Source organism: Oryctolagus cuniculus, chromosome 5 (genome assembly GCF_964237555.1).
Source record: "Oryctolagus cuniculus chromosome 5, mOryCun1.1, whole genome shotgun sequence".
Lineage (NCBI taxonomy): Eukaryota > Metazoa > Chordata > Mammalia > Lagomorpha > Leporidae > Oryctolagus > Oryctolagus cuniculus.
The window spans coordinates 110712278-110725637 of record NC_091436.1 but is presented as its reverse complement, the minus strand read 5'-3'; the positions used below and the strand labels follow the sequence as shown (position 1 = coordinate 110725637).

Sequence of the window (13360 nt, the reverse complement as noted above, 5' to 3'; positions counted from 1 at the left end):
GATTTTATTTATATATTTATTTGAGAGGTAGAGTTCAGTGAGAGGGAGAAACAGAGAGAAAGGTCTTCTGTCCACTGATTCACTCCCCAAATGGCTGCAACGGCCAGAGCTGTGCTGATCCGAAGCCAGGAGCCAGGAGCTTCTCCCAGGTCTCCCACGTGGGTGCAGGGGTCCAAGGACTTGGGCCATCTTCTACTGCTTTCCCAGGCCATAGCAGAGAGCTAGATTGGAAGAGGAGCAGCCGGGAGTAGAACTGGGGCCCACATGTGATGCCGGCGCCGCAGAGGAGGATTAACCTACTGTGCCACAGAGCCGGCCCCAGATACTTTTCTTTTTTCCTCTTTTGTATCATATTTGTCAGTAATTGTGAATCTTTGTGAGCTGCTTCCATCTATAAAGATAATTTTCAGGTATTTATTATAAACCTATCTACAGAATTAACATTTAGTAAATGCTTTTACTATAAAATAAAAGTTGTATCTGATGCTTTAAGACTTCTCTTATACTAAAATTTGAAAAAAAGAGGTGAGATTCTTATGTTGGAGATCAAAGCTATATTATTAGCAACTACAGATCTTTGACCGCACAGATCACATTTTTATGAATGCAGCTAAACCTTAAGATTAAGGACTACATGGTATTGCAAAAGCGGTCATTTGATTATAATGCCAGTTGATAGGGAAGAAGTAACTCATCAAGACAAAATTAAGATGCTGTTAGAGGGGCCGGCACTGTGGCGCAGCAGGTTAACACCCTGGCCTGAAGCACCAGCATCCTGTATGGGCACCAGTTCTAGTCCTGGCTACTCCTCTTCTGATCCAGCTCTCTGCTATGGCCTGGGAAAGCAGTAGAAGATGGCCCAAGTCCTTGGGCCCCTGCCACTGTGTGGGAGACCTGGAAGAAGCTCCTGGCTCCTGGCTTCGGACTGGCGCAGTTCCAGCCATTGCAGCCAATTGGGGAGTGAACATTCGGATGGAAGGCCTTTCTCTCTCTGCCTCTCCTCTCACTGTGTAACTCTGACGTTCAGATAAATAAATAACTCTTAAAAAAAGATGTTGTTAGAGTAAGAAAATGATGCTGGTTACCTAAAAAGCAAAAAAAGCTTATGTCAAGAGTGGTCTTGGAGATGTCAGAAATGTAACATCAAATGAAACTAGTGATAATTAGAGATATATCGCTTCTTAAAATTGAAAGCAGATTATCACACCATAATTCTACATTCATAAATTGCCGACATCACAATTCAGTGAGCTTTTGATTATCTGTATTGACTGGGAGTAAGAATACACTTACATTAGGGTTTGTATAAAGTCACACTCAAATAGTTATACCCTGATTCTTTTTCAGGTTATGCCAATCAATTAGAAGTAACAAAGTAGTTCCATATAAGAACTAATCATGCTTTTAATTCTAAATCATGAACCTATATTATTTATTATAACTTATCACACAAAAATACTCAATATTAGATAATTATAAATTTCTCCAGATAAAATCAGACAATGATCATAGTGATAAAGCAATATAAGAAACATTTTTATGGACAATGTGGCTTTGTGCCACTTCCATTAGCTACCACACTATTAAAATATGGTTAATTACAAGAAAGAAGAGGAAATTAATAGGTTTTGAATATAGCAATAAGGGGAAACTCTTGACGACATAAAGGGGTAATACAGAGATTATGGATTCTGCTTCTCTAGAGGCATTGCACTTTCCTTTTTTACCTCTTTTACTGATCATTCTCTAGCTTGTAGGATATCGTTGCTATACTTGTTGAACTAAAAATGTCATCAGCCAGCCAAATGCACTTTCCATTCTCCAGATTTTCAGTTCTGCTTTTTGTTAATGTTACTCAGGCTGGCTGATGAGTTTTTGCTTGATATATTATTTTTCTTACTCACTTTCATAAAAGACTGATTGAATTTTCACTTTTTTATCAAATTATAACACAAATTCAGGAACACATTTTTATATTTATAATCTTTTAAAACTCTTTAAAATTTTCAGTGCATTAAAGCCTAGATTTTTTCCATCTCCTAGACCAAAAATACCTACTTTCTTTTTCTATTTCCTCACATCTACCTACTTTCCTGTGATACTGCTATTAGTAATCAGAGACATTTTCCAATTTCAGAGCTAGGATTATAGTCTTTGAAGAAGACAGAGCAAGAATGTTGGCCATTTGCTTTTACCATAAAGAAGAAAAAAATTACTTTTGTGAAATTCTTGGTAATTCCTACATGGGCTTAAAATATCTCACACTTGAAATGAACTTACATGCTCTTATTTCCCTACATCAAGAATCAAAAACATCACCAAGACACACATCCAATCTTATACTGCAAAGAAATAACCTGAAATGATGCATGTTTTTTTTTTCTGTATTACTGATTTCATGTTTTATATGTGAGACTAGTAAATGATACACACACCCACACACACAAAATTTACAGTATGAGACATAGAAGTAAAATATGTTTTCTTTAAATTATGCAAACAAATCTTTAGAGATGATAATTAGAGACTTAAGACATAACAAATACTTTTTCAGCTCTGCTAATACACTATAATAATATATTATTACTACTATGTGTTATCACAGTGTTGTGCAGTACAGTTTATCTGGGAAGATTCTGAGATTGTGACAATGCTCAGAGGAAAGGAGTTTTGTGGTCTCTGAACTATGTAAAGAGGAGAAGAAGAAGTCTTCCAATGGGGCCAGCGCTGTGGTGTAGCAGGAAAAGCCTCACCTGCAACACCAGCAGGTCACTCTGCTTTGCAGAGGAACAAGATGTCAGCAGAAAGTCAGGGTCCCTGCACGACGTTGGCCCCTTTGTTATTCTAGCATACCTCTCATTTTCTGTTATTCCTCACCACTTGTAAATGTTAATATACAGATAGCTTAGCATTTCTGTGGATTTAATATCAAATGTCAAAAAACCAAATCTGAGTCACCAACTGATTTCATATGATAAAATACTGGCAGTTAATGTTTGCCCCTTGTGGTTTCTGTGATGTCTGGGGTAGACAAGATACCACCCTTTGCTTGAGACTGAGGAAAGCACAGCAAATAGGGAATATTAGGGAACATTTTCCAAATGGCAGGACTTTGGTTGACAGCAAAATTTACTAATACAACCTGGAGGGAGATATCAGAATAGCCTTTGTAGCATTTATATTTTAGCAGGGAGATCAACAGTAGACAAATAAGTAAAATATCTGTAGTATAAATGAAGGTGATAAGATCTACAAAGACAGTTCATAAGAAAAGAGGGCTAAGACATAAAGGGAAACGAATTGACTGACAAGGTGGTCAGTGCAATTGTGAAAACATAGAGTAGGCTTCTATGATAGAAAATAATGGAGAGTTACTTTAGATTGAGTAGTTGAGGAATAATTTCCTACAAAGGTAACATCTGAGCTGATACCCAAATTACAAGGAGACAAACAAGGCAGCATTTTACAGAAGAATTTTCAAAGGCCTTTAGTGAACAGTGAGCCTGGAGTGTTGGAAGAACAAAATTCAGCACATCTCAAGAACTGGAATTGAACAGTACAGAAATGAACGTACACATATAGGTAGGTACAGCCCGCACACGGCAAAATAAAATTTCCCCTCTTCATCTGGGTCTGTATGTATGGAGCATCTTATCTGTAGGTTATACAAATGTACCCCAGATGGCTATTTTAGCCCTTGACATGACTCCTGATTCCATTTAGTGGGCCACACCACCAGTCAGACTGTTGAACCAAAATGTATCATGTCAGGCATGATGGTAAATGATTGAATATAGTGTTGACTAAAAGTCACTGCCAGCCCCCTCTGATGTATATATATTTCACTGGAGAAGACTTACCTGAAATGATTATACATATCATGAATATCTACAAAGTGGGCAGTTGAGATATATTATTGATATTGATAATAAAGGAAGATCAATATAGACTATAGCTTAGATTGAATATATTTGTAGTAATATTCTATCATGTACTTCACAAAGTCATTCTTAGATCTTTGTATCTATTATAATAAAATAGGTTAAAAGCATTCATTTATATAGTGCTTTACAACTGTCTAAGTCCTTTCTTATGCACTACTTCATTAAATATTCACAATAGCTGTGATAGAGGTCAGCCAATTATAATTATCCTCATTTTAAAGATGATTAAGCTGAAGCTCCAAGAATGTAAATGATGTATCTGTAATCATGAAATGAGTCAGCAAAGCAAGTCGTCCTAGCCATGCTGAACCCTATGTGTATCACCAGGGGTCTTGTCTGAGCTAAATAAAGTAAAATCCTTGATCAATTTAACACTAGACATTTAGCTTTGGGGCAAAAGGAAAAGAGAATATAGCACTATAATTCTTTAGAAATAAGAGGTCTATTTAGGGAGGTTTTCAGTTGAGCTCCAGATAATAAATTGTAAAGAAATCCTATGTGAATATGAAATTAAGAAATATTCAGAAAGGCAGGGGATTATTGTATAACCTTGTTCTGACAGAAATTATTTTTAAACCGGACATGTGAATAGATTGTGGCTACACCTTGATGCCTTTGCATTCTGGATTTTTTTTTCTTTCCCCATTCTCAAAATCACTAAAAATCAATGAATCTTACCCACCATTTCCTCAGAGTTTATTGCTTAGTTTAGAAATCTACACCTGCATTTGGTAGATTAATCTTAGCTGTTCCCTCTGATTCTGATGAAAACTTCTGCTCAGAGCCTCCAGAAAACTTAACTCTGCATTCTTTTCTCGTTATCTTTTTCCAAGCTCTAAACCTGATGCCAAGATTTGTATTTCAACAACCTCTTCATAGAAATGTTAAACTGTCAAATTTTGGAAAGCTTCATTTATTTAACCTTCCTCTATTTCTTAAGAGGTCAGTGGAGAATTCTACTCCAACAGAAACCCTGAATTTACTGCCTTTCTAAATGAACTCTCTTGGGGCCGCCACTGTGGTGCAGTAGGTTAAGCCTCCTCCTGCGGCGACAGCATCTCATATGGGCCCCAGTTCTAGTCCTGGCTGCTTCGCTTCAGGTCAAGCTCTCTGCTGTGGCCTGGGAAAGCAGTAGAAGATAACCCAAGTTTTTGGGCCCCTGCACCTGAGTGGGAGACCTGGAAGAAGCTCTGGCTCCTGGCTTTGGATTGGTGCAGCTCCAACAGTTGTGGCCATTTGGGGAGTGAACTAGTGGATGGCGGATGGAAGACTTTTCTTTCTGTCTCTCCCTCTCACTGTCTGTAACTCTACCTCTCAAATAAATAAATAAAATATTTTTAAAAAGAACACTCTCTGTTGCTCTCACAGAGTGCAGAACTGTTTGTGTTTTTCTAATTTTCACTTGAAATTCACAAATGCCTGTCTGTGGTATAGCTGGTTAAGTTGCCATCTAGGGCCGGCATCGCGGCTCACTAGGTTAATCATCCACCTGCAGCACCGGCACCCCGGGTTCTAGTCCTGGTTGGGGCACTGGTTCTGTCCCAGTTGCTCCTCTTCCAAGTGCTTGGGCCCTGCACCCGCAGGAGGAAGCGCCTGGCTCCTGACTTCAGATTGGTGCAGCATGCTAGCCACAACGCACCAGCCGTAGCGGTCACTTGGGGGGTGAACCAACAGAAAAAGGAAGACCTCTCTCTCTCTCTCTCTCTCTCTCACCGTCTAACTCTGCCTGTGCAAAAAAAAAAGGCTGCCATCTAAGCACCAGCATCCCATATAGGCGCCAGTTCAAGTTCTGGCTGCTCCACTTCCCATCTATCTCCCTGTTGCTGTGCATGGGAAAGCAGCAGAAGATGGCCCAAGTGCTTGGGCCACCTGTGCCCATGTGGGAAACCCAGAAGAAGCTCATGGCCCCTTGCTTCAGATCCACCCAGTTCCAGCCAGTGCGGCCATTTGGGGAGTGAATCAGCAGAAGGAAGACTTCTCTCTCTCTGCCTCTCCCATCTTTCATATAAATAAATAAATGCTTAAAAATACAATTACCTGATTATAAATATTACATATCTAACCTCTCCCCTTTCACCAAACCTGCAAATGCTTTCTCTATTAACCATAATTACCAATAGCACATGTCAATGATTAAGAAATAAAAATTAATACAACTTCAGTTATATATGTGTGTTTATATGCTTTTTTTGTTCTTACTGGCTATGAACTTGTACCTGGATTGCATGTAGTATACTAACGAGAAATACAGTACTGCTGTGAGACCATCACTATGTGACCACAGGCAAGGTGTTCTGCTAAGTATTTCTTAAATCCTATTTTATTTTAGCTTTACATAAACACTATGGATTGATAATTACTTTGCAATATGCTTCCTTCTAAAAAGTTTGGGAAGATCAAAGACATTTTAAAAAGAAACTTATGACAAATATCTCTGTAAAAAATGAAAAACACTTACAGGAACCAGGAATTTTTTAATCTCTTCCAACGCGTGACTCATTCGTGAGTAAGCTTCCCCAGGTGGTGCAAACACTTCAATTAATACATGAAGTTCATCACTCAAGTGGGCATATTTGGCTTCCCCACTCTTCCTTAGTTCTTCTTCCTGTGAAAGAGGTTATTTTTAGAAATACAAATCTATTCCTTTTGCATTGATTTGGCATTTACTGGCAATATGACAAAAAGGCATAATCTTAGATAATTTTCCATAAGTAGAAAGAAACCCGTTGAGAAATAAAAATCTGCTACAAGCCATTTAAAGATTTCAAAATCGTATTTGAGAGATTGAATGATTACAAAAAGAACCTAGCATAATTATCATCTACAACAGATTTTAATCAGCTAAATGAATAATTCTAAACCCCTAAAAATCAGTCACACAAATGCCATTAACTCTTTGTGTACATCAGTACATTCTGGGGAAAAAAGGATTTATTTTGTTATTTTTGTATCTGATATGTAGTATTCTGCAGATGAGAAGCAAATGATTATCACCACATTGTTTAAGAAATCAGAACTTTCTAGCTGCATTTTAGTGGTGCATGGTGCTTGTTCATGATGAAAAGAAAGCTAGGGTAGGTAAAACCAAAGCTTGTCTCCCAGCCTATGTTTCCACCATTGCAGGTTATCATCAAGCTTTATATTCTCAGTGTTTCTATAATTTTCTGCTTTATTTTGTTCAACAAGGGTATGTTAAACGGATGGCAGTGAAGCTTCGTGCTGATTTCAATTCTTTTTGAGTTCCACAGCTCCTGCTTCACCAACAATACATTCCTATTGGATGAGATTTTTCATACTACTATGCCCAAGCCGTTATTGAAGCCTCATTAATTCAGTTCAGATGCAGAGCAACTCAGTACAATGGCCCATATCTTTTGATCATGTGTGGGAAGTATTTTATACACATCAATTGCAACCACAACAATATTACACATATTCATATATTTTGAACTTTGACCAAATCAGGTAATTTTTATAATTGTATTTGCATGTTTTAAAATTTCTAGAAAGCAACTTTGGGTTAAGAGGTTAACATAAATGATGCTATGTTTACATCCTTGTTCCCAACAGTTGTTAATGAAACAACAGTTATCTCACTGTACATCAAAGCATAAAAATAAACCAGTAATTTATGGCCCAATGTGGAGATTAAATGGAGAAGTGACATGAATAGACTAAAACTGAGTAAATGAAATCAAATTTGCTAATGTGTATGTTTATCTGAAGTGTGCAGTGTTTTAAAATGTAAAGCAGATGTGAAAGACATGTCCTGATTTCCTATCTAGACAACCTCTGTCCACTCAGAGCTCTCTAAGATTAGCCTGGGAATCCAATCTGCACTTCACTTTCCATTTTCAACAAGCACTTGACTTTAAAGACATTTCTTAGTGCCTAATTCTGAGGCTGGAGAGAAGCATCGGCATTTGACTGAACTAAAACACACTCAGGCCAGCTCCGCGGCTCACTAGGCTAATCCTACGCCTTGCGGCGCCAGCACACCGGGTTCTAGTTCCGGTCAGGGCACCGGATTCTGTCCTGGTTGCCCCTCTTCCAGGCCAGCTCTCTGCTGTGGCCCGGGAAGGCAGTGGAGGATGGCGCAAGTGCTTGGGCCCTGCACCCCATGGGAGACCAGGAGAAGCACCCGGTTCCTGCCATCGGATCAGCGCGGTGCCAAATTTTACAAAGTATGTGTAACATGTAACATGTGGCAGAGTTAGACAGTGAGAGAGAATGACAAAGAGAAAGGTCTTCCTTCCATTGTTTCATCCCCCAAATGGCTGCTACGGCCAGCACTGCACCAATCAGAAGCCAGTAGCCAGGTGCTTCCTCCTGGTCTCCCATGCGGGTTGCAGGGCCCAAGCACTTGGGCCATCCTCCACTGCCTTCCCGGGCCACAGCAGAGAGCTGGACTGGAAGAGGAGCAACCGGGACAGAACCGGTGCCCCAACTGGGACTAGAACCTGGAGTGCCAGTGCCGCAGGTGGAGGATTAGCCTAGTGAGCCGCGGCGCCAGCCGCAAATCTGCTCTTATGGTGAGAACCTTAACTAAAGGAAAGCTGCTAACCTGAGAGTTTAAACAGGTCTTCACAAAAATAACTCAGCACAACCCATTTAAACTTAACATCAGCATATGTTACAATCTAGGAAAATAAAAAGCATATAACATGTTACATGAATGCACTTTACTTCGGAAGTATCTGATCTAGGCAGAAGGCATCAAAGAGAGGGAAGAGAGGCTACAATAGATCCATGCTGGGGCAGAACGCTCTCATCTCCACACCTGGAAATCTGAGAGCTGTAATGTAGAATGGTTTCTCTATGCTTAATGATCTTAAATATTCATGTGACTATCACTTTTATATTCTTCAAAGAATACATCGGCTTGCTGCTGAGTATTTAGTGTGTTCTCATAAGTGGTATTAGCGGTTAAGGCAGATAAAGTAACCAATCAGTTTCAACACATATCAGGAATTTATTTCTTGCCCAGATGAAGTTCAAGCTTGTGTTCATATTTGGATGCCACTTCTCCACACAGATCCAAGCATCTGGGGTCTTGCCATCTTTTGGTTTCTCAGTCTTCATGGTTTTGGCATCAATGACATCAAGAGAATAGCAAACATGGTGGACAACCTCAAAGGTTTCCATGAGACAGCCTATAAGTAGCTTACAACATTCCTCCCTATATTTCCTGGTCGTGAGACTAGTGACTGTGGTCTAGATATGAACTCAGAAGATAGCATAGACTGTATATGGCTACCAAATCTGCCATGTGAACACACACAATCCTCTATAATATAATGGTGTTCAAAAATAGTGTGATTCAATGGAAATATGTGAGGCACACACATAATTCAAAACATTTTGGTAGGTGCTTTCAAAATAAAAAGATGGTCAGGCATTTGGTGCAGCAATTCTGAGGCCCTGTGAAACACTCTTCATTCTTTATTTGAGTGCCTGGTTCAAGTCCACCTCTGCTTCTCATTCAGCTTCCTGCTGATGCAAAGCCAACTTCAAATACTTGGATCACTACCACTCATTTGGGAAACCTAGACTGAGTTCTGGTCTTCTAGGTTTGGGGAGAGGATCTCTGTCTGTCTCTGTCCTCTCTCTCTCTCTGTCTTTCAATTAAGTAAATTAAAAAAAAAATTAAAAATACAAATATGCACATACTTATAAGCAAGAGAAATAAATTTTAGTAATATATTTTAAAATAACATCAGAAACATTTATGTTGTTAATATACAATTATTAATAAAATATTTTTCTCTTAGACCATCTTTGAATAAGTGTCTATTTCATAAGGATAGCACAGCTCAATTTGGTCTACTCACAGTTCACTGGCATAAGAGTCACATGTTGCTAGAGCCTACTATACTGAACAGCTTCTTTCTAGACTTTTAGAGGGTACAGGTAAAATATGATAAAAATATTGTCCTCCAGGTTCTTACATTAAGCTTGAGTGCTTTAAGCAATGAATTTGTTTATTAAAATAATAAGTAACTAAATATGTTATCTATATCATGAGTAGGAAGCAGTAGCAGGAAAAGCATACCTTTTTTTTATTTATTTGACAGATAGACAGTGAGAGAGAGAGAGAGACAGAAAGAAAGGTCTTCCTTCCATTGGTTCACCCCCCAAATGGCCGCTATGGCCAGAGCTATGCCAATCCAAAGCCAGGAGCCAGGTGCTTCCTCCTGGTCTCCCATGTGGGTGCATGAGTCCAAGCACTTAGGCCATCCTCCACTGCCTTCCCGGGCCACAGAAGAGAGCTGGACTAGAAGAGGAGCAACCGGAACTAGAACCTGGTGCCCATATGGGATGCCAGTGCCGCAGGTGGAGGATTAACCTAGTGAGCCACGGTGCTGGCCCCTGAAAAAACATATTTCAGAGATTCAGATCAACTATTTTTTAGAGATGATATAAGCATCAAGCATACTTACCCTCTGATGTGGAAACTGAATAGACAATATTCAACTTCCTAGAGATCAGAGTTAGTCAGGATAGAAGACAAGACTCAATGGAATAGGAGATGGCATGAATAAAGATGTTGAGGAAGAAAAGTTAGTCCAGCAGAATCTGTCACGAGCAGGGCAAGCATTTGTTGTAGAGGTTAAGAGATTACTGATGCCATAAACAGGAGTGTCAATTTGTAAAGTCAACAACAGGAGTCACTGTGCACTTACTCCTCATGTAGGATCTCTGTCCTTAATGTGCTGTACATTGAGACTTAATGCTATAACGAGTACTCAAACAGTATATTTCACTTTGTGTTTCTATGGGGGTGCAAACTGTTGAAATCTTTACTTAATGTATACTAAACTGATCTTCTGTTAAAAAAAAAAAAAAAAAAAAAAGAAGAAATTATCAATTCCCAACTTGACTCTCACTGGGATTAAACATGACAATAGGTCTGATCTGATTTCATCATCATTTAAAAAATCATCTATTATTTTTCACTTTATGTTTCTGTGTGGGAGCAAACTGTTGAAATCTTTACTTAATGTATGCTAAACTGATCTTCTGTATATAAAGAGAATCGAAAATGAATCATGATGTGAATAGAAGGGGAGAGGGAGTGGGAAAGGGGAGGGTTGCGGGTGGGAGGGACGTTATGGGGGGGAAGCCATTGTAATCCATAAGCCGTACTTTGGAAATTTATATTCATTAAATGAAAGTTAAAAAAAAAAGATGCCAGATGGGATGCTTACAGCTCATATGAGAGTAATTGAGTTACAGTCCGCTCTGTTTCCACTTCCAGTGTCCTGCTAACGTGCATCCTGGGAGGCAGCAGATGATGGCTCAAGTAGTTGGCTTACTGCTACCCAAGTGGGTGACCCTGACTGAGTTCCTAGCTCCTGGCTACAGCCTGACCCTGCCTCAGTTGTTGTGAGCACTTAGGGTGTGAATGAACAGGCGGAAGTCTCTCTCTCTCTTTCTCTCTCTCTCTTTCTCTCTCAAATAATTTCAAATAAATGAAAATAATAAATTTTAAAAACTATTTAAAATATGATCGACTATGAGCTATTACTGGTTATTTTCAAAATTAGACTTTCACATGTTCAAGAGTGTATTGTGTGTTTGAGCTCACCTATTGGGGTAAATCTTGAAAGGGCAAAATTCCCCAGGATTTAGTTCTTTATCTGTGACATTAATAGTCAAATACTTAACCACAGGACTTTTTTTGGGTTTTAAGAAAATTGAAGAACATGTTATAACTAGAAAATTCTATACAAATATGTTATATCTTTATTTCCTATATTCTCAAATAGTAGTGTTCAAATGTTACTTGGCTTTTTCAACAGACACCACAATAAATGTTCTTCAAACAAGCAGAAGAGTTATTTTTCTCTCTAGTGAACATTCAGGCTATAGAAACTACAGTGGCAGGTGTATCTTCTCTGCACTCTTGCCTCACGACCCAGTCTACTCCTCTTTTTCATTCAAGTGAATCCCTACAATGTTGCCTCCATGTTGTTGGAGGTTGCTGTCTGACATCACTTCTGAATTTTACTTTATGGGAAGGAGAAAGGAGAAGTGGGAGGCAAATGCATCTTTTCAAGGACATATTTCAGACACTGCATGCATCATTTCTTCTCACATCTCTTTAGTGAGGACACAGCGACAGGATGGCCTTGGAGGCAATGGAAGCTGGGAAAATGGCCTCAGACTGAGTGTCCAGGAACCCAACTGAAATATGGGGCTTCGTGTATCGTAAGATAAAGAATGAAAATGGTTGACGATAGCTGTTCCTGCTTCATCAGGGCTAACTAAAATAATATGCTACTAAGGCAAAATGTAAGTAAAACATACCAATCTTTATCAGACATTTCATAGGAAAATGAATGACACTAAATAGGGTCTATTGTAGCACACTGCAATATTTAATTTTTAAAGAGATATTGGTATATTTTTAAAGAGATACTTGTCTTAGGGATTAAAATATATATTTCATCTTCTATAAAATAATGTTCCTCATATGAAATTAACTGGTAATTAGGTAATTTAACTCTCAGTTCAAAAGTACCACATTTATTGAAGAAAACATGTAAAAGCTCAAAGTACAAATATATTTTTCCAGACATTCGTAACTACTGGTTGCATCTCTGCTGTACTTTTCTTAGTCTCTTTTTGTAGTAATAATAATAGTAGTAATAGAGTGGGAGCCATAATTTTCTTCTTAGGTGACTAACATGCAAAGTACTACTAATGGACTACTTAACTTTGTCTTCACAACCATACTTTGTGCCGTACGTTATTTACTATATTTTACAAAACAAGAACCTACAGCACAGAGAGAAAAATTTGTCCAGTTTCACAGACTCTAAATCTTAGAATTGGATTAGAATCCATAGAAACTCATTGCAAAATCAAGCTCCTACAGCACCTTGAGACATCGCCCCATGCCAGCGAAGAGTGCCTCGTTGCCCCATGTCAGCAAGAAGTAGCTCTAAAGACAGATCATCATCCCTCTGCCCCTCCTGGACTTTTGGGACTAATGTAACCCCTACAACTGCTGCTTTATGAAAAACAAAAGGGGGGAATGTTAGGAAACTGGCATAGTCTTATCTACAGCACGATCTACACCTTGACACCATCCTAGGCTCTAGCCCCCACTGCCATTGTTGGAAGTCGGGTGGCCACATGGCCCAACCACTGGTGTCAAGCTCCACCCCCATCCTAATGGGATTTACTGCTCCTGCTTTCCTGCCCGCTGTCGCTCCCCCTCTTCACGGAGGAACGACACAGGACCCTGCGCTGTTCTTTTGTCTGCTCGGCCCTCCCCGGGTTTGCTGCTGGTTCTTCCTGGGTTGGCTACCGTCTCTCCACCTCCGTGGAAGGGCGGTTCCCCCTGCCACATTCCCCACTTCCGCGGGGGAGCGGCACACCGCCGGCCGACTCTCTTGGGGGCTGCTCAG

The 13360-nt window shown here is 39.4% G+C and overlaps 1 protein-coding gene across 13 annotated transcripts in view; it reads right to left on the bottom strand.

The window, feature by feature from the left end:
• The window catches only part of KHDRBS2 (KH RNA binding domain containing, signal transduction associated 2), a 702022-nt gene that overhangs the window by 355887 nt on the left and 332775 nt on the right, over nucleotides 1-13360 (bottom strand). For all 13 annotated transcript variants that reach the window (XR_011388994.1, XR_011388992.1, XR_011388993.1 and 10 more), the window contains exon 4: nucleotides 6403-6549. Coding sequence is in view for 2 of the 13 variants with exons in the window: in XM_070074657.1 (XP_069930758.1) it covers nucleotides 6403-6549 (147 nt within the window). In the remaining 11 variants the exon portion in view is untranslated. The remainder of the gene's footprint in view (nucleotides 1-6402; nucleotides 6550-13360) is intronic.